The following is a 24,839-nucleotide window of genomic DNA, read 5'->3' as shown; positions in this document are numbered from 1 at the left end:
TTTAGATCACTGTTTAACCACAGCCTAAGAACTGGCTATGTTCCGACAGAATGGAGAACAGCAACAGTAATCCCTCTGCACAAAAGGGAACCATCAACTGACCCTGGTAATTACAGGCCCATAAGTTTGACAAGCTGGCAGCCGCGGTGGTGCAGCAGTTAGTATTGCCACCTCACGGCAAGAGGATTTCCAGTTCAATCCTCGGCTGGGGTGTCTTCTGTGCGGAGTCTGCATGTCCTCCCTGTGATCGCGTGGGTTTCCTCCCACATCCCAAAGACATGCTATAGGTGGATTGGACACTCTAAATTGACCCTAGGCATGAGTGCGTACGTGTGTGCGCTGGCAACTCGACACGATAAAACTCCACTGTCAATCATGAGCGGACAAGGTGATCCGCTGTGGTGACCCCTAACCGGGAAAATCCGAAAGAAGAAGAAAAAGCTTGACTAGCCTCATCTGCAAGGCCATGGAAAGAATCATTATGGACCTTATTAACAAGGACATAGGTAATCCTCAAACTCTGGACCCAACCCAGCTCGGATTTGTTGAATGCTGATCATGCCTGTTAAACATGACTGACTTCTCCGAGAAAGTCACCAAGGCCCTAGATGAAGGAAAGACAGTGCATACCATCTATCTTGACATAACCAAAGCATTTTACACAATTCCCCCACTAAGGTATTATAGAGAAAATCTCCCAATTGGGAATTAACCCCTACATTACCAGATGGGTAGCCAACTGGCTCAGCAACAGGAGACATACTGTCAAAGTGGGTGACTTCACATCTAGGAAAAGATCAGTCACCAGTGGCATACCACAGCATTCTGTGCTGTGCCCCTTACTGTTCAGAATTTATTTCTCAGAAGTCCAGGCAAACTTGGATGGCCTGTGCCTGACCAAGTTCACTGACAATTGCAAACTGGGAGCAATCAGAGTCCACCAACAACATTAATATACTGCAGACAGGGTTAATGCAGACAAGTGACTGGTGCCAAAGCCTTGGATTAAAGCTAAATGCAAAAAAAATGCATCACTATTATTCCCTTTGGGAAATTTGTCATCCCTGCTAATTACATTACAGACAGCACCCCCAAGTGCAGACCCAGTGGTATGTGATCCGATTACTTAGGTTGACAGCATTCTGAACTTTGGCCATCACGTATCCACAGAAGTAAGGAAATCCTTCTACTTGGCACATCTTGTAAGTAAATGCATCACCTCTAGATCTAACAATATTATAATTCCATAATACCTGGCCTTCATCAGACCAATAATTGATTACAATGCTCCCTTTTGCAAGTACCTCACCAGACACCTGCAACAACTGAAGAGACCATAGAGGTTTCTCGCCAAGAAATTATAGGGTATACAAAACAAGTCTTACAGGTTGCTAAGGGGTGACCTGTGTCTCGCTTACAGGACAGTCTCTGACCCAGCTCTGATGGAAATGCTATACATTTGTAAATCAAACTGCAGAAGGGTCACTCACTCCAGGGATCTTAACCTAGCCTCTGCCATGACCAGGCCATGCTGGAGAGACAGAGACATCTCCCAGAGACTGCCACTTCTCTGGAACAAGCTTCTAATTCATGTAAAATATAGCTCCTCCCTGACCCTCTTCAAACGCAACCTAGATCAATGGATGGGTGACCACAAATTTAGTCCTGAGGTGGTGCCCATGTCCCTCCTGGACATAGGAAGTCTGTATTAACTACCATAGACCTTTACCTCTTAGAACTTCACTCAACTAACCACAATTGAGGAAACTTAGGATAGTATATGGCTAGGCTTGTAATGGCTCTAGGGCCATTAGCCTAGTAACCTTCTATGAACGCACTGTAAACAATGAACAATGACTTGTACAATGGAAGAAACTAAATTATTTAAAGCAGATTTTTCCTCGCATGAAGAAACTGCCTCATACTCCCAATCAGAGTAAACTTTAATATACAAGCATTAAAGTCTTTCGGCTTTTCCCGGTTAGGGGTCAACACAGCAGAACTCCGGTCCGTTCATGATTGGCAGTGGATTTTACAGTGCTGAGTTGCCAGCCTGATGACCTCCTTCAACGTAGGCATGCCCATTCACACTCGCACCTACCTGCATGTCTTTAGCGTCACTCGACTGCGGGGAGGACATGCAGACTCCACACAAAAGGCACTCCAGCCGAGAATCGAATGGGAGAACCTCTTGCTGTGAGGCAACAACGCTAACCGCTGCACCACAGCGGCACATAAACTTTAATATACAAGCATGACAACTGAAAATTCTAAAAATCAAGGTTGCAGAAGCGTGTTTTTTTTCTCATACTTATCAATAATTTTCCCATCCTTTTTTTAAACAACTTTATTAGAATTATCACTTAAGATATAGGGAAAACATATATTAACATAAAAAACATTTTTTTTTATTTAATTACATTATACGTATCCTTTCTTTCTTCACAACTATCATCAGTCCAATATCACATAAATTAACAAATTCCTGCCTTGCCTTAAACCACACTCCTCCTCAACATTATTCTGCATGTCGTGTTTCCACAATTTCCATTTATTTCTATGTAATTTGCTACTTCCCTTTTCTAAAGATCCTTCTTTCAGTTCTTTTAGGTTCATACGTAGGTACTAGGCTATCGGCCCAAGGGCCTATGTAAGCCTAACCAACAAGGTTCCCTGGCTTACGCCACCCAAGAAAGTTATTTTCCTGTGCCACTGTCGAGCAAAGACACAGAAGTGATCCCCGGGGTGTATTTCCTATTTCCCATCCACTCATCAAGATTTTTCTTGAAGAGTGCTAATGAAGTACTTTGCTTGACATAGATGGGTAGCCTGTTCCAAAGTATGGGAAGTCTCTGGGACAGGAATCTATCCCTCCAGCATGTCCTGTTTACTATGGCGACAAGGTTTAGGTCCCTAGAGCGTGTAGCTCGGAGGGATGGGGATTTCTTTAAGAGTAGCATGTCCAACAGCTCTGGGTTTGACATAGCTTTATATGTTAGGCAGAGATCACCTCGGAGTAGGCGATATGCTATGAAGTAAAGCTGGAGTTTTTTCAGACGGTCAGTGTAGGGCATTTGGTTTGAGGCCAGTAATCCTCTTTGTGAGGTACTTCAGTGGCCTTTCCAGCTGCTGAAGATGTCTTGTGAGGTACATTCCAAAAGGGGAGTTGTACTCTATAATGGGTCTAATGAGTGTCGAGTAGAGGGAAACAATGACCTCTTTTTTTCCTGGATGAGAACCCTTTTATGATGAGGTGTGCCACGTAGAAGGACTTCCTGACTACTGTGGTGATGTGACTGTCAAAGGAGAGACTACTGTCCACCTGGGTCCCAAGGTCTCTTATCACACATTTGGTGTTAAGTAGATTGCTGCCTATGTGGCAGTTCATGGGTACAGAGTTTTTACCAAAGGGGATGACACTGCACTTTTTGGCATTGAGCTTGAGGCCATGGCTCTGACACCAGGCATCTGTCTCAGAAAGGCCCTTCTGTAGGATGTCCACATCATTTGGGGACTTGACTATGGCTCTTAGTTTGCAGTCATCTGCAAACTTCGTTAGCCAGAGGCCTTCTGTGTTAGCCTGTACTTCAGAGAATTAGATACCAAACAGGAGAGGTCCCAGGACTGAACCCTGTGGTACTCCACTTGTCACTGGTTTAAGTTCAGATTTGGAGTCTGCAACTTTTACAGTGTGGGTTCTGTCAGTGAGCCAGTTGGCAACCCAGCTTGTGACATAGGGATTTATACCTAGTTTAGTGAGTTTAGCTATAATTCCAGAATGGGGGATGGTGTCGAAAGCCTTGGCGAGGTCAGGATACGCTGTGTGAACCACCTTACCCTCATCTACGGCTTTGGTGACTGCCTCAAAGAAGTCAATCAGGTTCAGGAGGCATGATCTGCCTTTCACAAACCCGAACTGGGTGGGATCCAGAGTTTGGAGGTTACCAATGTCTTTGTTTATGAGTTCCATGATGATACATTCCATGGCCTTTTAGACCAGGCTCGTCAGGCTAATAGGGCGATAGTTCCCAGGATCAGTGGTGGCTCCCCCTTTGTGGAGTGGGATAACTGTTGCTGTGTGCCATTCAGTGGGCACAAAAGTATGATGCAAGGCTATTATTGAACATGGTGCTTAGGTGAGGATCCAGTTCGTTCTGAAGTTCATGTAAAACGTAGCCTGGGATGTTGTCTGGTCCCATGGATGCTGTGTTTTTGGCTTTAGAGAGTGCAGCTTTTACCTGCGTAGTTGTGATTACAGGGACTTTGCATTCTTCCTGTATAGATATGGGCCCTTTAGGGGGGTGGGGGTGGGGGGTAAAGTTTGCACTGAACCTATCTGCCAGGATGTTGGCAATATCATTTGGTTCAGTAATTTTCATGCCGTTGTGCTGTAACTCAGAGCAGATCTGGGTTTTAGCTCTTTTATAATATTCAGTAATTTAGATACAGTTGGTTTAGACTTGGATTTCCATTTTCTAGTAATTGATATTTAGCAGCTAACAGAATTAAACTTAACAAGACCTTGCTAGGTCTATGTAATTCAGATCCTGTGTCCCTGCTCAAAACAATCATTTCCTTACTTACACCCATTTTCTCACCCAGTATTTCTGACAGAGTACTCAGTAAGGAATTAAAAAAATCTGTCAACTCATTACAATTCCAAAACATATGTTCCCTGTTACCTCTTTCATCCCCATCACACCTCCAACATTTGCCTTCTACCTGAGGAAAAATTATTTGAAGTCTGCTTGGAGTATAAAAATACTCAAGCAAAGCTCCTAAACCTTCTGGAGTCAAATACATGTCCTCCCATTGTTTTCTTGTAAATTGCTTTTCCAGTCTCTCTTCCCAATCTTTTCTAACGTCATCTGATTCTTATAGCTATCATGTAATATCTTATATGTCCTACTGATTATCCCTATTTAAAAGCAGCTTCTGTTCTAGATTCAACTAACATTCCACCAGATCAATCTGTCCCTTAAAATTCCCTGATCATTTCTCCTTGCCTATACTCTGACATCAATCACTGGTAGGTAAAGGCAGTCTTCTAGCCTGCAGTCCAAATATCTTCTCGGCCTTATCCCATTTAATTACCTTTCTCTCTCTAGTTATTTGCTCCAAACACCTTGGTTCCTTTGTTAGTTTTCTGCTCCAAATTCCAGCCCCCTTTTGCCTGCTTTCTATACCCCTCTCCTTGCAGTCATCCCTATTGGAAAACTCTCCTTTCTCCATTCTCATGTTGACTTAGTTCTTAGAATACTTTCTACTGCTTTATGGATGTAATATTCTGGAGTTTTGTTATTATTCTCCTTAAAGATCTGCATCCAAAATCCCACTCTCTGTTTCCTGAACTTCCATTCTACTTCACCTTTTGCTTGTGTTATGTATACGAGCCTTATCTGTTTAGTTCTAAAATATCCTTTCAAATAAGGTAATCCTAAACCACCTTGTTCTACTGGAAAGACAAACTTATCCTACTTAACTCTTGCCCTTTTCTTCTTCAACATAAATTCCTTTGACTCTGTTATCGTCCACAACTATTCCTCTCCTCATTCGTGCATCCAGGATGTCAAGTACTCAAGATTTATTTCTTAAAGAAGCTGACTTTTTAAAAAAACTCTTTCTTGAGAGAGGCTATCCAGTCCATCTTGTGGATAATTTAGCTAAAGAGGTTCTTGATAACAGGGAATCTAAGTATCCACCATTACTTGGGAAAGGTAAGATTTTAGAGCACACTCAAGAGGCTGACCGACAATTGTCATATAATAACTTTGTGTATACATACACTAGGGACTCCCAACAGGTAGAAAAGACTACTTTGACATATTGGCCAGTTTTGACATTACAGGAGGACATTAACAAAATTGTACCCGCCAAGCCTGGATTCACAAGAAAGAGAGAGATTAATCTAAAGGGCCTATTTGAGAATAAAAATAACAGAAAAACACATTCACATTTTTCTAACAAGGTAGGTACCTACAAATGTGGTGCATGCAACCAGTGTGTACACATATACAATAATAATAGTTTACACATTCCCTCTAGGAACTTTAAGATTAGTACAACAAAATATTTTAACTGCGCATCAAAAGGGGTGGCTTACCTCGGTGTTTGCATGGAATGTCACAGTTTTTATGTTGGCAAGACCGAGCGGCCACTAAGAAAAAGGATTTATGAGCATCTATACGAAATTAGTAAGAAGAAGATTAATTCCTCTGTTTTTATTCATTAAAGTTATTTAACTTCAGTTTATTTCTGGTTGTATCACATTTGTGATTCCTGGACTGAGTGTTTCTACCCGTGGAGCTGCTTTTTACTTGGTTTTTGTACTCATTTTTACGTCAGTTGGATTAGTCTTGTTTCTCCATGGCAGAAGACTTGGACCAGGCTGATTTTTTAAATACACCGATTTTACTCCGTAATGAACCGGATGATGTTCCAGTTTCACGCGGAGAATTTAACCAAGTCTTATCGTTGTTAACACAAATGAACAAACTATTAAATTCACGCAATGCTAGCTGCACTTCCTTGCTACCTGGAAACCAACAACAAGGACTGAATACGAAGCGTACGCCACCACCACTAGGGAGCCGAATGGCGTGTTTAGAGCGACACTTCCTGACGAGATCTTATTGGTCGGAACCGATCTTCAGGAACAGCAAGCCAGAGTGCAATCGAGCTGCGTCAATGGGAATGGTGGTCAGCGTAAGGATTTTAACTTTCATGCTTGAACTGAGCAGCAATTTTCTTTCAAACAAGGTACTGTTTTGAGTTCTCAAAAGCATTACAATTGTATGGAGCGTGACTTTGATAAACTAAATGATAAATTATACGCTTACAAGAACACGCAACTGGAGATAGACTATTTGAGAGAGTGTGTTCGTGTGCAACGTATTCCGAAAGGACTACGTTGTTTCAAGTTTCCAAACAACGCTGTGTTGGGCTCCAACTTATACACAAAGTTGGTGGAACTGTTCGATAAAACTGGTTTGGAAATGTTGGATCTCATGATCCAAGATTATGAAACTAAAGCTAACTTTTTACTGAATGAACTAACAACATTAAATGACACTATCGTCAAAGACAAGAACTTTCCTAGTATTAAACAATGTTATGATAAAGTTTTTAACGAAGTGGACCAACATTGTGTTAAGATAGTCAGTCGTAAGATAAGAAAGTTGGAGCGTGACCTGATTGAATATAGGGATGGGAGGGCTTACCCCTTGCCAGGAAAATTCAAACGTAATACTTCTAATGATGAAGGGAGAACTGACATAGCTGATAACACTGAGAACACTAATACCCCATTAGCAGACCCACCCAGGAGAAGTGAGCGACTGGCTCAAAAAGACAATAACAAAAATCAGCATCGGGTTTTTCAGTATCCCCAGGGCAGACCAGGGGGCAGGAATACATTGTTCTACCAACAGAATTGGAACAGATTACGCAGGTAACTGATTCCAATGAAGGTGGTTTAGTTAATGATGAAGACGTTGATAGGGACTCATCTAGTGGTAATTACAAGGTGGTAACCAAGGACAACTACACTATTTACAACTTTACGGAAATTATACCAACCTCTGACTTTTTTGAGTTGTTTACCAGAGGTTTTCACTTCGTCCCCTTACGCACCATGGATTTATCCAAAACACTAGTAGAATTCAAATTATTCATCAGGAGACTAAATCTTGCATTATTCTTTAAAGGGCAATCTTTAACTAACCACATAAACACAAGGTGTAGTACTTTTAACCCCCCCACCCACCCCACCTTAAGAATTTTTGAGGAATTAGTAGAAATGGATCTAAGAAAGAAGCAAGCACTTAGTGCAAACCAACCACCTGATAACTTTGATTTCCACCTATATCAGTTAACTAATTTACTCAGAGGAGGGTATCAGGGTAATGAAACCTGATAAGGGTGGTGGTGTTGTTCTAATGTACAACTGGGCATATGAAACATATATTCATATTTTGCTACAGGATGCTGACACTTATGAACTAGTTTCTAGGAATGAAGTGAACATTGCGTACTCTAAGATCAACTTTATGTTAATGGATAACTTGATGCAAGGTGCTATTAATGAGAAATTACATAACTATTTGCATGTCCCAAAACCTAGGATCCCGGTAATTTTTGGGATTCCAAAAGTGCACAAAGGTCTGAACCCTTTAAAATTCAGACCTATAGTAGCAGGAGCCGGGAGTATTACAGAGCCTCTAGGGAAATATATCGATCAGACACTAAAAGAATTTGTTTCAACTATAAAATATATTTGTAAAGACTCCTGGGAATTTCTTAATGATGTCCAACAAAATTTTTACAACCAGGGATATTAATGGTAACTATTGACATCATAGAGCTATTTCCCAGTATTCCTCATTAAATAGGTATAGATTGGTTTAATGAAATTTTGACAACACAATCTGACCTAAGTAATAACACGGTTAGGCTAATAGTGGAATTCATGGAAGTAGTTCTTGAGAATAACTTCATCTATTTTAATGGAGAAGTATTCCGGCAAAAGAAAGGTGTAGCGATGGGTGCTCCATGTGCCTCAACATACGCGAACATAGTATTATACTATTGGGAAAATAAACACATCTTTTCATCTGGTTGGGCTGAGCATATTACTTACTACAAACGTTACCTGGATGACATCTGCATATTATGGGATGGTGACATGGACAGTTTTTCAAACTTCATCACGTACATTAATTCCACTACAGATTTTTTGGCTTTCACACATAATGTGAGCAAAAATTCTTTACATTATTTGGATGTTTTTTTATTCAAAGATTATGTCAACAACTTTTTCCAATCCCAAATATATAGAAAGACGACTTTTTCCAACACATTCTTACATTTTGATAGTGGGCACCTTTTTATCAGAAAAAGGGTATAATAAAAGGTCAACTCATTCGTGCATCCAGGATGTCAAGTACTCAAGATTTATTTCTTAAAGAAGTTGACTTTTTAAAAAAACTCTTTCTTGAGAGAGGCTATCCAGTCCATCTTGTGGATAATTTAGCTAAAGAGGTTCTTGATAACAGGGAATCTAAGTATCCACCATTACTTGGGAAAGGTAAGATTTTAGAGCACACTCAAGAGGCTGACCGACAATTGTCATATAATAACTTTGTGTATACATACACTAGGGACTCCCAACAGGTAGAAAAGACTATTTTGAAATATTGGCCAGTTTTGACATTACAGGAGGACATTAACAAAATTGTACCCGCCAAGCCTGGATTCACAAGAAAGAGAGATTAATCTAAAGGGCCTATTTGAGAATAAAAATAACAGAAAAACACATTCACATTTTTCTAACAAGGTAGGTACCTACAAATGTGGTGCATGCAACCAGTGTGTACACATATACAATAATAATAGTTTACACATTCCCTCTAGGAACTTTAAGATTAGTACAACAAAATATTTTAACTGCGCATCAAAAGGGGTGGTTTACCTCGGTGTTTGCATGGAGTGTCACAGTTTTTATGTTGGCAAGACCGAGCGGCCACTAAGAAAAAGGATTTATGAGCATCTATACGAAATTAGTAAGAAGAAGATTAATTCCTCTGTTTTTATTCATTAAAGTTATTTAACTTCAGTTTATTTCTGGTTGTATCACATTTGTGATTCCTGGACTGAGTGTTTCTACCAGTGGAGCTGCTTTTTACTTGATAAAAATATGCCTGACCTGTATATAAAACCAACAAAACTAAACACTTTTTCACTGCTTGTATCTTACTATCCATAAATAAGAGCTAGTTTCTCAGTTTTGTATTAAATTGTGTTTAGTCTCTTTCCATGTATGCTTAGTTGTGCTTTTTTAATCCATACTCCCGAATACTTTAACATATCATGTCCCCATAAATGCAGGTATTGCTGAACTAATTCATGCGTTGGTACATAATTTATGGCTATAACCTTTTATCTTCATTAATTTTATATCCAGAAAACACCTGAAACTGTTTCAAAATGTTAAATCCAGAAAATGACACATCAGTGGTGTGTAGCAGGTATAAAATATCTGCAATAATGCCAGCTTTTCTTGATAATCATACCAATTATATCCTTGCATTTCTGAATCCCCTATGTTTTTTGTCAATGGCTATAAATATAAAGCAAATAATAAAGTGGAAAGAGGACACCCCTCCCTGGTGCCTCTGTTCAAACACAACTGATCAAAGAGGAACCCTCCCACTTTAATGTTTGCCTCCAATCCTGCATATATCCTGAAAATTAACCTTATCATTGCATCAGAGAAAGGAAATGATTAAACTGCCCTACTCATAAAATCCCAGCTTACGCAGTCAGATTCTTTCTCTACATTAAGACCCACCAAGAACAGTGGTAGTTTCTTACATTCTGCTTCTCTATGGATCATCACTGTTCTATTAATGTTGTCAAATGTTTGCCTCCTCTCCACAAAACCACACCAATCCATATACATAAATTCTGGCAACACATTTGCCATTCTTTTGTTTAGTATAGACATAAACACTTTATAATCGTGGTTTAAATTGAAATGGATGTATATGAAGGTGGGTCTGATGGGTATTTACTTTCCTTAGGCAATACAACCACCATAGCTGTCTTCCAAGATGTCGGTGGTTCCCCTCCTTTAAAAATACCATTAAACAAAATCTTCCAGATCTTTATCACTTTCTTCCCTCCTAACTTCCAAAGTTCCACAGGAATACCATCTGTTCTTGGAGACTTTCCTAAAGATTGATTATACATCATCGTTTTTATCTCGGCTTCTCCTATTTTAACTGTTAATTGTTGACCCTTGTCTACCCCTAACACTGGCATAATTAAGCCTTCCACAAATATTTGTGTGCTTTCTTGATTTCCACATTCTTCTGCTTGAAACAAATTTTCATAACATTTCCGAAATATGTCTTAATACTTCTAACAGTTACTCTGGTTATTTTTCTTGTTACAGGCTCCTCAACTTTGGCAACAATCCTTTCTACTTTCTTTTGCACAAGTCTTTGTGCTAAAAGTTTTTGAGCTGCAGAATTATCATCAAAAATAGTTCCTTAACAGCAATATTTCTAAACGCTTGCATACTATCCAGATATTCCCTTGTTTTTCTTTAGCACCATGCATTTGCACCTCTTCTTGTTCTGAGAGATTCCCCTTATTCTGCAATACTTTAACCTTTGTCAGTTTCTCTAATTAATTTCTATTTCTTAATCATATGTCTTTCTCTTACTTCTCCCCTATTTTTAACTTCCAATTTCATTTTAAAACACTCACAAGCTATAACTTCTGACAATATTTCTATCTTCTCAAATAACTCTCTAATAATTCCACTATTGATTCCTTAAACTCCTCTTTTTTAATAGGCAGGTGGGAAAGCACCAGTTTCTCATTATACTGTCTGCATGGGCAAAGAACAAAATGGATGGGGAAAAAGGCACCACAAACACACTGGGAAGCTCCTCTCAACAGTGGAAATGGGGATGTACCTTTATCGGGCTTTAAGTCCCTCCAAAAAAATGGAGGACCAAAATACACCCAAGCCTCTAACTCCTGAGAGACTAGAGAGGCCACAGATTATGCTTGCATGTATTTATATTCAACCAAAAACTGCTATCATGGAAGTTAAGAAAATACTGTGAGAAATAGTCAGTTTTTAGTAGGGAATATTACTTACAGGTGGGGGACTGGAACTTGATTTTAACTTATAAGGTAATGTCCCCAACCCCATTCTCCATGCAGAATCTCAGAAGAAACTCTGGCACCCAGCCCTACCAAACAGTTCCATAATGACCCTTTGTTCATGTCCACTGTTCTTCAGGAATTCAGAATTTTTACCAAACAAAACCAAAGGGCATATAAACACAGGAACCTTTTACTAGTGATAGCAGATTAGACCTGCAGGAGAGGCAAAAAAAAGGTTCCATCAGGGACATTAGTCAAGTAATCTATGCAATACGTCAGTGTGCATAATTATAGGAATGCATCTGTCCCTAACCAAAGAAACTTCCCAAAAAAAGAGGAATGCACACTGTAGGAAAGGATAAACCCAACCCACAGGAACCACCAAGAAGGGTTCAGTGTAAGAAGTACTATAGCAATAACTGACAATGTCGGTGTGGTATACTGACGATTTACCCATGGTTGGTGTGGTTTAATCACGAAGGTGAAGCCCGAATGATTAAATAAAGCCAACCGTGGGTAAATCTTCAATATACCACACCGACATCGTTGGTTATTGCTATTATACAATGACATTATTTAAGACAAAAAATACTTACTTTTCTTAAATAATGTCTTTGAATAATGCCTCTGTGGTGCCCTTACATGTTTTCTATGGTATGCTAGGGCCTTCATGATGTACTGCGCATGTGTATGGGACTTGTGTTTTGTAAAGGAAGCAACTGAAACAGGAAAATCTCTGTTGCTTTTTTTTATTTTATTTTTATTTATTAAGAAAAAAAAAAAGAAGCCAGGAGACTTTTAAGGTTCGGGAGAGATGGGACAGAGAAAATAAAAGGATAATCAGGTAAGTTTCTTTAGTTTTGCAGAATGTACTGGATTATCCTCTTATTTTTCTCTGTGCTGTCTCCCTCGTTTGTTTGAGGTCTTCGGTTCTGGTCATTGTATAATATATTTATACACCTATTCCAGAAGCAGTTCACTCCAACAGATGTTGAAATTTTTAAAGTATTCAACACACTGGTATGTACTAAGTTGTTCTGAGGTGTGTATATCTCTTTTCAAAAAATAAAGTCAGTTTCCACCTTCAACAGCCACTTGCCAGTATCAGCCTCTCCAAATCGCCACTACTTGCGTGCATATTACGTGAGCTGCTATTTTGTTTCAAATGCCAAAACAAATGAGAGAGAACAACATGCTGCACATCTCTATGTCCAGGGTGTGGAGGATGATAAATCTCAAGTCCTAATTAGGGTGTGGGGAGGGGAGGCGAGATCCACCACTTAGTGAGGCTTGCACACTAATTTCTAATCATGCATTTTACAAGCAAACACATTCAGTCATGTTGAAAATAAACACATTCTCTTGTCTTTCAGCTCTTACTCTTGGAAGTTTCACTACTGATGTTGTTGTTTGTCTTTCAGCTTTTCCAGGTTAGGGGTCGCCACAGCGGAACTCCAGTCTGCTAATGATTGGCAGTTGTTTTTTATGGAGTCGAGTTGCCAACCCGACGCCCAACCTTCAACGAAGGCACGCCCATTCAACGCATGTCTTTCGAGCACGGGGAGGACATGCAGACTCCACACAGAAGGCACTCCCAACCCAAGCCGAGAATCGAACGGGAGAACCTCTTGCTGTGAGGCAACAACGCTACTGCTGCACCACCGCGGAAGTAGAAGTTTCACTACTGATATGGTAGCAAATTATTTTCTTTCTCTACAGTATCACTCCTAACAAACTCTAGTTCTTTAACAAAAATAAATAAAAAAGCTAATTAGAGTTTGATCTATGGCCAGCCTATCAACTGAAGCAAGCATGATCCAGTTTAGTGCCCAGATATTTTCCAGTTGCAATTAAAATTTTTCATAGACATTATGAATCACTTTCTACATAAGCAGGATACCCATCATCCGGACCTTGCTATTTTCCTTTAAATAAATGAGTACTATTCACCGACAGACTTTTCTGCAAATGTTTTGCAATATATTTTTATAAACAAGAAACAGAAGGAATAACTAGAGCAGGCATGGTAACCAACAACAAATAGGAGACATTACAAATTTTTTATACAAATAAGGTTCTCAGAAAGTGAGTGGAATTTGAGTGAAATATGTTGCAATGGAGAAAAGGTAGGAGTGTGCTGTTATATAAATGGGCATTTGGCACTTGGCTGACTACTGGTCATTATAGTGCAGCAGAAAATAAATGGTCACAACTCAACTGTAGATACCAGTCTTATACAAAAAAAAGTTGTCCCCCCCAACAACATAACAATATCAGTAAGCTTCATTACTATGTGCCTACTGCAATGGATCTAAAATGTGCCAGTTAACACCTACTACGGCAACACAGTTTTTACAACTCTATGCAAAAAAAAAGAGAGAGAGAAAGAGAAAGAAGAAAAAAATCTGATGGTCACTTTTGCAGAATCAGCCATATGCAATTAGGAAACAATGGTACATTTTAGTGTAACTTGAGAAGACTACTTGAAAATTTTGAAGATCTCCCAAAATATCTACTAAACCTAATACAGCAAATAAATGAAGTTCAGTAACACATCTACAAGAAATGTTTACCTCTCCAGCTTTTGCACATTCCATGGCTTGTCTGTGGAGGGTTGCCCATGTATCTTCATACCTAAATATAATGGATAAACAAGACCATAAGTGAGAGCCTTTAATCACTAATATCCTACAATTTCAAACACAGTAACAGGCAAGGCAGCTGAGAAGAAAGTTAGACAGACATGTGGTTTAAGTATTTGTCATGAGCAAAGCCCATAGCTTTGCAAGTTGCATACAAACTAACACAAGAAAAAACTTCAAAAACTATTTATAAATATACTTAGGAGAATGGGTGCTACATACACACCCAGTTATGTAATGAATAATGAAGACTGCTTATGTAGTTAAACTGTACGTTACTGGACAAAGTAAAGTGAAAGCATTTTGGTCCTTTTATTTTTTAACGACGTTTTATTGAACATTAACGACAATCACCACATCACAGCTGAAACAGTTTAAAAAGTGAAACAAACATAAATATAAACATGAATAAGCATGCAAATTAAATTGGATACATGTCCAAATAGAACAAAAATAAACAGAAACTCCAGTAGTCTGTCCATTCTTTTTGTCTCTATCTGAGCATGTCCACCTATTAAATCTGTTGCACACTATCACAAACTGTGTATTCCATGAATAAGGGTCTATTTTCCAATATTTGAACATAATGGCTAATGTGAATTTAGATTTAGACAGGTGATGCCTTGTATTAGATGAACCAAAGAGGCAAAGCAACACATCTGAACTATCTGGTAATGTACAATGCAAAGAACTAAATGATACGGTCAATAATTTTATTTATTTATTATTAGTTTACCGGGAAAGTCTGGCTTGGAACAACGCCAATTTTCAGCGGAGGCCTGGGAGAAAATGCTCCGGACGTGTGTCTTTGTAACATTGGAGGAAACCAGAGTACCCGGAGGAAACCCATACAGATGCAGGGAAGACATGCAGACTCCGCACAGAAGGCACCCAAGCTGAGAATCGAACCGGAGAATCTCTTGCTGTGAGGTGACAACGCAACCGCTGCACCACTGAGCCATCCACTTGCCCCATTTAGTAGGGTATTATCCATACTATAACTATATAGACAGCAAAGGACGTGTGACACGACATTCATCAGATGCCATTCAACCCTTTTTTTATTCTAAAAGGATAATGCTACCAATAATACATACATTTAATAACGTAAAAGTCATAATTGGCTGGATGTTCACTACCTAAGCCATTCTTTAATGCACATATGCAATCTTTGGAAGCAATCAATTTTTCTAAACTACTTCGTACCTATTTTTAAGTGAAAGACTTGTAGTTTTATCTTGTACATTCTAAAGTTTATACAACTTATTTTAACAGAAAACTATATTCCCTCAAGCAACTGTTTGCGTTATATTCCTAACATTTACTTCTATCATGTCTGAAATTGTATTCTTATGCTTACTTAATATAGAAGAAATCTGAAGGCATTGCCACCATTTCAAAATTCTACTTTTTACCATTGTACTTGTGACTAAATATTTCTGGTCATTCCGTTATGCTGTTCTATTTCTAAATTTCATAAATTGTTTATTCAGTTTACATCTATGACTACTTCTTGACCCCAACACATGCCTTGTATAATAAAACAATGTCACTCAATCAATTAAAATCAATTAGATAATTGAAATCCTTAAATTTTAAAAGGAAGGGTAGATACTCCTAAAACTCAACCTAAAAGTTTTTAAAATAAACATGTTGTATCAATATATATATATTCATGTGAAAAAACATACAAGTGGTCGAAAAACAGTACACAATGTTATTTATCATCTCCGTCCCCTCAGTGCATGTTTCTTAATGACATTTAAAATTTGTTGGATCACAAAATAAGTAGGGGATGGAAGGAAATGTTTTAATTTATGCCTGGATACTGAATTGCATTCATCTTTAATTGCCACTTGACCTATCTGGCTTCTAGTAAGGTCTTGCAATCACCTCCATTCAAATTAACCTGTACACGTTCCAAGATGGCAAATAAAAACTTTTGATAAGTATGGTAAATCCTTGAGTGTTTATACAAGGTATTATTATCGTTACCTTTTACTATATCATAATTATATTCATAAATCCTTCTCGAGCCGTAGATTTCTGCTGGTAGCTGGAGCTACCTATTTGTGTGGGTTCCAAGTCATTTCAGTAATGCTAACCTCATTCTGGAGATACCAACTAATCTACTAACATGGGAGTAGAGAAGGAGAGCAGGTACAGCTGATTAGGCTTATTTTAACTTAAAAATCAAAGCACAATGGCAGATTGCAGCTTGTGAACTGAATCAGAAATACTGGTTCAGAAATAACAAATCCTGTCATACTGCTGACTGATCACTCTAAAACAGTACCTTCAAAGGTTAAAGACATCTCCTATTTTTTTCACTTTCTCTTTCCAAAGTCAGTTATAATACTTTCAAAAATAAAAAAAAAGTCTTCAACTTCTTGCCACTTTCTCCTTTTTGACTTCACAGTCCAGGTTCAATAACATAATTAAACTTCTGACACTGTTGTAACCTAATATTTTGTACTGCAGAGCCATTGCATTGCAGTTGAGGTAACAGACAAATTTTCAACACTGTCACAGACTTTAAAAAGGGTATCATACCAGTATTGCATACCTTTATAGTTTGAGGATTATCAGTGTTCAGGCCAAATCATGACCCAGAACCCCCAACTGATGCACCACAAACATGAGGAACAACCCAGGAATCCAGAGAATTATTTTTTATTCCTCCCTGCAGCTGACCATTAGCTGCCTCTGATCTTCTCTTCATTCAGCAGATCTACTGGACTCAACTTACCCACCACGGGCTCAAAAAGACCTTAGTCTGGGGCTGGTGAGGAAACCAAGGATACTGGTGCAACCAGTAGGCTAAGTGTTACATCCCCATTATTTAATGGTTTGAAATAGAAAAGGAACCAAAGAAACAGCCTTTCATGTAAAACAATTTTTTACAGGCAGGAATTATTTAGGTGAATTTTCTCTAAACACATTCTAAAGATAAGTTCCCTTTAGAGTAAGAACAGAAGGATAAATTATATTTGATGATGGGTCTTGCATGAGATACACAAGCTCACAAGTAAGTTGGATGGCCTGGTACTCCTAATTTTGTTTTGCAGCACATTGTTATCAGTGTGATATCTTACTGAAGCTATTCTAGTAAAATACTGAATGAACAAAATGCACCACATTTACAGGATTGCTCGCAACTATCCTATCTTTTAACTCATTACAGCTGAGTGAAGCTTCCAAGTGGTTCTGCACTTACATCCTACTGTCATTGCTTGCTCATATCTGCATTAATAATTTCAAAACTGTGCTACATTCAGAATATTAAAAGACAATATGAAAACTTACATAACAGCAAACACAAATGCATTGGTACTTTACCTCTGTCTAATGCAGGTAAATAGATATGAATGTTATTTTTATAATATTTATATAAATTGGCATAAATTTCAAGTTTTTTCTAAAAACCTCAACAACCATATAGTGCAGACAAAACTGCTTGACCTCATATGAAAGCTATCAGCTGGATGAACAAAATGCTTCTGACAGTATGCGTGTATCTTGAATAGTTGCAGAGATATATTTTAAGTTAACAGAATATTACAAACTTAAAAGTCACTGTGTTTTCAGTGATTTATAAAATTCAGTTCAAGACCTAGAACCTAAAGAATGCTATCACTAAAAAACAGTTTATACTGAAGAGCTTGCCATTTACCCTTCTTTAGTGACCCTCCCTACGGTTCCAGAGATACAAACATTTGTTTGAAATTTGAGGACTTAATTTGACTTGGGCTCAGCCCATTGGAGGTGGACAATGCATACTTCCAGTGCTCCACTCTAGGGAATGAACCAATACAAACAATACAATTCTTATGATAGCTCATACATTTCAAAACTGTTTTGCTTGATTGGTTATTGGTAGTGGAATAACTACAGGGCAGTGAGGGGCTGTCAGCCCCAGGCAACACTTTTGGGACTGTCATATTTACTTTAATAGTTTAAGAAAAAAAGTTTTTTTTTTTTTTTTTTTTTAAGTAAGGGCATTCTTCTTTAAGAATGGTCTCACAGCATCACATCTGTGTGTACGACGTCCTCTCCCATGGACATAATTTGAAATACAGTACAGCATTTCCCTACCAATGAGTGTTCTGTTCTTGTGTGTGTGAGTAAGGGAATCAGAGCATTCATTTTGCTTGCTGCTGCCAACCCGTTCCAAGTAAAGGGAACATTCATTTTGCTGCTTCAGCTGCCAACAAGTGGATCATTCATGTTGCTGCTGCAGAGTGTTCTATTCCAATTAAGGGGATCAACAATTGTCCTGTTCCTGTGTGTGCGGGGATCATTCATTTTGCTTGCTGCTGCCACTACAGGTAGGGGAGTATGTGTGTGTATGTGTAAAATGCCCCAGCATGTTTGTATCTGGTGGTTAGTGTTACTCAGGCTCAAACCCTGTACCATAGGTACAAGAAACAAGAGCATGAATTTTCTTCCCATACCACCACTTTTGATTCAAGGAGTTGTGTCCACAGCTCTCAACTGTCCAGATTTTCACAGAATGTATGGAATGTTTGGCTCACACTTTTGGTCTGTTCCTCTTAAAATTTGTGGTTTTCTGGCAAATCAGTGAGAACCAAATTCACTAAATAATGACAGCCATTTAAGTTTGAGTCTTCCTATACTTCAGGACTCGCATGGCAACACAAAACATTTTATTCTAGCAACATTCTAAGATTATACAAGCAATGTTTAAAATGTGTCCCTGGTTTTGGGCCTTTGCCCACCCCTCAATAAATTTTGGCTTTTTCCGGACTTCTTGTGTTGCAAAGTTGAGACATATAGTTGAGTGTCAAATGGACTTTACAAGGAGCTGAGAATTTCAGGGGAAGAGAAGTTTAATGCTGCTTATGCCAAGTTTGTTTGCATTGTTAGTAGCACAACAGGTAGTACACTTGCTTTTGATACAGAAGGCTGTGGGCTCTACCCCCACAGTATGTGATGGATTGCTTATACTGTAATTTGTTGTACTTTAAAGGGGGTGGACGCTGCAGTCCTGAGAATGTCCTCCTTTGGAGGAGATACCTAGTAACTATGAACCTGTTATCAGTTTGCCTTCTAGTCTCCATTGCAGCATTACTAGCTTATCTTTTTTTTAATGTAACATAGGCAATTTATTCTTCAAGGGCAACAGACACTATTTGTAGATGAAACAATGAAATATAAAGTTGTTTGCTAGAAGCAACTTCTTCATTAGTTACAGATCTCTTTAATGTGGAATTATTTAGATAACTTTTACTTTGGCAGAGGTTGTACATATTTACTGATATTGGTGGATCATAATGACAGAAGTTTGTGTAGACTTTTAAGATGGAAATGTTCTAAATTTGGCAGTTTTGTCATTATTGGTTCCTGCGTTTTGTTTCATTGCTAACTGGAAAAATGTTCAAAACAATAAAATTAAAATCAAAGAACACATGTATGCTTGCATGGTCCTAAATATGTGTTCAAGGGGCCTATGATTTGAAAACAGCCCAAAGGTAAACTTTATCTGCCACTGGCCCAATGCATTTTCTTTGAATGTAGGTTCCAATGCTGTTTCAATGAATGTGAGTTTCAAGGGCAGAGAAGGTATTGCTTTGTTTAGCAGATGTATATCAGTGTTTGTGCTATAAAATTTAAAATAAAAGTTTTAAATGAAATTGAAATAATCATTGCAGAAGTAAAGCATGAAGCAGTATGCACATTACAGTATTTATGGCAAATGGGGAGAAATAGCCAAGTAATGGCACACTGCAATGGCTGCAGGGGAGAAGGGCTGTGTATGGGAGGCCCCATTTGACCATGATTTTTGTGAGGGGGATGGGCAGCAAACTCAGATAGCCTCCGGCGGCACAAACTCTAGCTACGCCACTGGTTACTGGTGAGGTGCTCCTCAAAATTACCCTTACAAAGAAACCATACAATAACTGCTTAGCTAACACCTTTTGTATAAATTAAACTTATGCTGCTGCTTAACAACCCTGCTAAGTTTAATAATCCACCAGGAGGGAGAAAATGTAATTTAAAGCCCTTTGTCATAGGAACACAGAGAAGAGGGTGTTACAAGTAGATTTAAGGTGAACATAGCTATCACTATTCATGTTCGAGACAGCATGGTACATAGCAGCTGACGTGCAGTGTACATTATCAACATTTTAAACTTACCACGTGTGACTTCTTTACACAGTATAATCTGTTTCTGTCTGCTTTCCTGAATTGTATCACATATACCTGTATTTTTCCCATAAAGATAGAAACAGGCAACCTTAGGTAATGTTTTAAAAAAATCTAGGATTTGCTGAAAAAAGTGCACAATTATAAACCTAGAAAGGTTTAAGCAATAAAATACTACAAAGTGAATGATACACAGATCTGTCTTTGAGCTTCTCTCTTTATAATGACATATTTTTGCAGCCAACTTAAATTCTATGTATTATAAGCAGACAATATAGACATTTTCCTTGGTTTCCATTTGGAGCCTTTTTTTTTTTTTTTTTTTTTACTGTATATAAAATTGTACAACTTCATATAAATAAAACATATGTGTATTATAATATATACAGGGGATATGTTGCTTACAGTTAAACAGTGAAAAAGCACAAACTACATGAAAATATAAAATCCATTTCAAGTGACATTATATATACTGAGGTATGCTTTGCTGACTAGTAACAGCAAACCCCAGAGCTATTTACAATTAAGCTTAACAATAAATGTAGTCATCAAGCACAGACAAAAAACAGAGCAAAACTATCACAAAAATATAAAATCCAGTTTATACAAAGAATAAGATAACCCAAGGTGAGGCTTACTGTCTAATTAAAGGAGAACAGCGGGATATTAAATCAGCATGCTCAGCTTGCTGTCTCTTTTTGTCCCTGTTATTTGATCCTGCCTACAGAAATCTGCACTGCAACGACATCCTGCCTTTCCGCAGTATTTTAGTTTCAGTTTGAAAATCAAGTTATAATGCCGCTGACAAGCCTCTAGCTATCTCTTAAGTGCTGATATCAGGACTACTATACACTTCTACTGTAGTTACCAGCAGTGGCGGCTGGTGACTTCAAATCAAAGGGGGGCTGCAGGAGACAGTTGAATGAGTGCGGCCAATGTTAAGATGTGGAGCTATGCTCAAAACCCCAAAAACTGGAACTTTTAATTAAATACGCTGCCCTGGGTGCCAAACCGTCATTATGAGAGTCCAATCAAGACAAAATGAAGTGTAGAAGAAAAAACATATTTGAATGCATTGGCTATATGACAGCTTACTTAATATCTAAATGGAAACAAAAAGGTTGTGAGGCATGAAAAAATACATTACTTTTTAAATAGATTACTGGAATGCCAGTCAAAATCAAGTATAAAAAAACAAGCAGCACTCAACTCAAACCACTTCTTGCACTGCAGTTCTAATTATAATTTGTATTCAAACATGCTGAAAGTAGCAATCTCTGTGATAACCCCACTTGTAAAAATGTTTCTTTTCCAAAAAAGACCTGCTGCCTGACAGCAAGTATCTACTTGTTTCATGGGGAAAACATGATCAAAGTAAAAATTGAACAGCAAACAAGAAACAAGCGCAAGATAAATTGAGTAAAGGATTACTGCACAGGTTATGGACCACGCATGATAGACTGGCATTCTGTTTAATTTACGGGTAAAGCCTACAAAGATGACTGCAAGTCTCCAACAAATGTAATGAGCTTTTGAAAATACTATAATCCTGTCCGTTATTACAAACACTGCCATATGCATTTCAACAACATAAAGGCTTTCAATGTTGGTAATTCTTTAACAGTATGCTTATTAAAGCTTACTTGCATCTTACAATCTCAGACAAGCTTACCTGATGGTCATTAAAGCATTGCTACTTAAACACAGAGCAACAGGCACTGCAACAGCATGCATTTTCTGAATAATAAGCATCATAAATAAATAGTATAAAAATATGGAGTAAAACCAGAACAAGGACAAACTGAAAAGTACAGTTTTGTACCTACCATAAATGTAGATGTTCGAGGATCCACATTGCTGCAGTCCTAACCATTGGGTAGTCCGCTGTCCAGTCGGCCCGAATACCAAAGTATATGGCTGACGTCGGTCAAGGCGCATTAGACTGACGTCAGAACGTCAGGGTACTAATGCGCATGACCGACGCCATTTCTTCAGTCTTTTCTTGCCCCAGATGTCAGAAGACCCTAAAAAGACAAGGCCCAAACCAAAACACCAAAAAGCCCTGCACCAAACTTATATACAATATATATATATATATATACAGATGTACAATAATATATAGCAAGTCACACCACCACCCCTAAACACAGAGGGGAAGGCGGAGGTAAATTGGACTGCAGCAATGTGGATCCTCGAACATCTACATTTATGGTAGGTACAAAACTGTACTATGTTCTTCATTCCACATTGCTGCAGTCCTAACCATTGGGTAGAATCCCAAAGCAGAGGTAAGGGAGGCTGGCAAATCATAAAGAAGCAGGAGCTGCCAACATGCCTTGCAAAATGGCTGTGGCAAAACCAGCCCTAGATTTAGAGTAAAGAGGAAGGTGGTAATGCTTAGAGAAAGTATGCACTGAACTCCAAGTAGCTGCCTCTAAAATATCCTTAGTTGCCACCCCACTTAAAAATCCTGTTGAAGTGGCTGTAGCCCTAGTGGAATGAGGCCTAATCCCAGCTGGAATCTCCTTGCCATGATGGGAATAACAAAAGAAATGCAAAACCCAATCCACTTAGAAATAGTTTGCTTAGACACAGGCTTGCCCTGAGAACTCAAAGCAAAAGAAACAAACAACTGCTGAGACTGCCTGAAATCCTTAGTCCTGCTTAAATAATAACGCAACTGCCTATGTACATCTAAAGTGTGCAAAATCTTTTCCCCTTTATTTTGGGGATCTGCATAGAAAGTAGGCAAATGAATAGTTTGGTTTAAAGCCACACTAGAAACCACCTTGGGCATAAAGGAAGGATTAGTGCGTAATGATACCCTATCCTTATGGAAAATCAAAAGGGCTCTACTGCCATAAGGGCCTGCAACTCAGAAACCCTTCTTGCAGAAGTAATAGCCAACAAAAAGCAGTCTTCCATGACAAGTATTTCAATTCAGCAGTAGCCGAGGCTCAAAAGGTTGTAGAGTAAGTTTCTCCAACACAAAATTGAGATCCCAAGCAGGAGTAGGAGCTCTACGTGGGGGTCTTATATTCTTTGCCCCTCTGAGAAACTGCTTGAACAAAGGATGCGAAAACAATGGTGGGTCACAATCATAGTGAGCTGAAATTGCTGCAGCATGAATCTTAATGGAAGAGAAGGACAAACCTTTGTCCAATAACTCAGTAAGATATTGAAGAGCCACACTCAAATTAGGCTCAGAAATCTCCAAATTCCTTGCTGCACTCCAAAATAAAAATCTCTTCCATTTTCTGCATACACTTTCCGTGTACTAGGTCTTCTAGCTTCCATAATCACATTTAAAACTTGTTGAGGAAGTTGAGACCGGCTGTCTCTCAAAACAGAATATGCCATGCTGTTAGATGAAGAGAATGAAGCTTGACATTGAGCAGGTGACCTTCTCTCTGAGACAAAAGGTGTGGAATCAAGGGTAAAGGCCATGGAGGCTTCTTTACTAGACTCCTCAGTAATGGGTACCAGTGCTGCCGAGGCCAATCTGGAGCTATTAAAATCATCCTTGGCTTGTCTTGTCTGACCTTTAAAAGCACCTTTGGAAGAAGAGGCAGAGGTGGAAACGCATACACATGAAGATTTTTCCAACTGAAAGAAAGAGCATCCACTTTCCAAGCTGTGTGATGTAACCTCTTTGTGCAAAACTTTGGCAGCTGGTGGTTTAGTGGAGAAGCGAACAGATCTATGTCTGGAGTTCCCCAGAACACTGTCAACCTTTGAAATACATGAAGATCCAGTTTCCACTCGTGGGGATCCATGATTTGCCTGCTTAACACATCTGCTAAGGAGTTCTGTGCTCGGCAGAAACCTTGCCTGAAGAGTTAGTTGCAAGCTGGCGCAGTCTCCCATAAAATCATTGCTTGTCTGCACAATGGGTAAGAATGTGTTCCCCTTGTTTGTTGATGTACCACATGACAGTTGTGTTGTCTGTTAGAATCAACACCTGCCCTGGAAGAAGTAACTCCTTGAAAGCCATTAATGCAAACTGGACTGCTAACATCTCTTTCATGTTGATATGTAGATGCTGTAGTCTGGCAGGCCACTTGTCTTGTATCCACTTTCCATTTAGATGAGCACCCCAAGCAATGTCTGAGGCATCTGTCGTTAGAATCGGACTCGCCTCTGGCCGGGTCACAGAGAGTCCCTTGTTTAGGTGACATTCCTGAGCCCACCACAAAAATTCCTTTTGAATGCAAGGTATTATTTGAATGACAGTGTCCAAATCCTGGCAGTGCTGTGTCCATACATTTTTGAGATACCATTGCAGCTTCCTCATATGCAGTTTGGCATTGGGAAGCACCAGAATACAAGATGCCATGAACCCTAATGCTT

General features: G+C 38.8%; 1 protein-coding gene across 1 annotated transcript in view; it reads right to left on the bottom strand.

The window, feature by feature from the left end:
* Positions 1–24,839, bottom strand: part of DTNBP1 (dystrobrevin binding protein 1) — a 2,114,168-nt gene that overhangs the window by 1,826,061 nt on the left and 263,268 nt on the right. The window contains exon 4 of the mRNA XM_044065204.1: positions 14,253–14,313. Within this exon, the coding sequence (XP_043921139.1) occupies positions 14,253–14,313 (61 nt within the window). The remainder of the gene's footprint in view (positions 1–14,252; positions 14,314–24,839) is intronic.

Source organism: Protopterus annectens, chromosome 3.part0 (assembly GCF_019279795.1).
Source record: "Protopterus annectens isolate FY-2018-M chromosome 3.part0, PAN1.0, whole genome shotgun sequence".
Lineage (NCBI taxonomy): Eukaryota > Metazoa > Chordata > Ceratodontiformes > Protopteridae > Protopterus > Protopterus annectens.
This window is presented reverse-complemented; position numbering and strand designations above follow the sequence as displayed.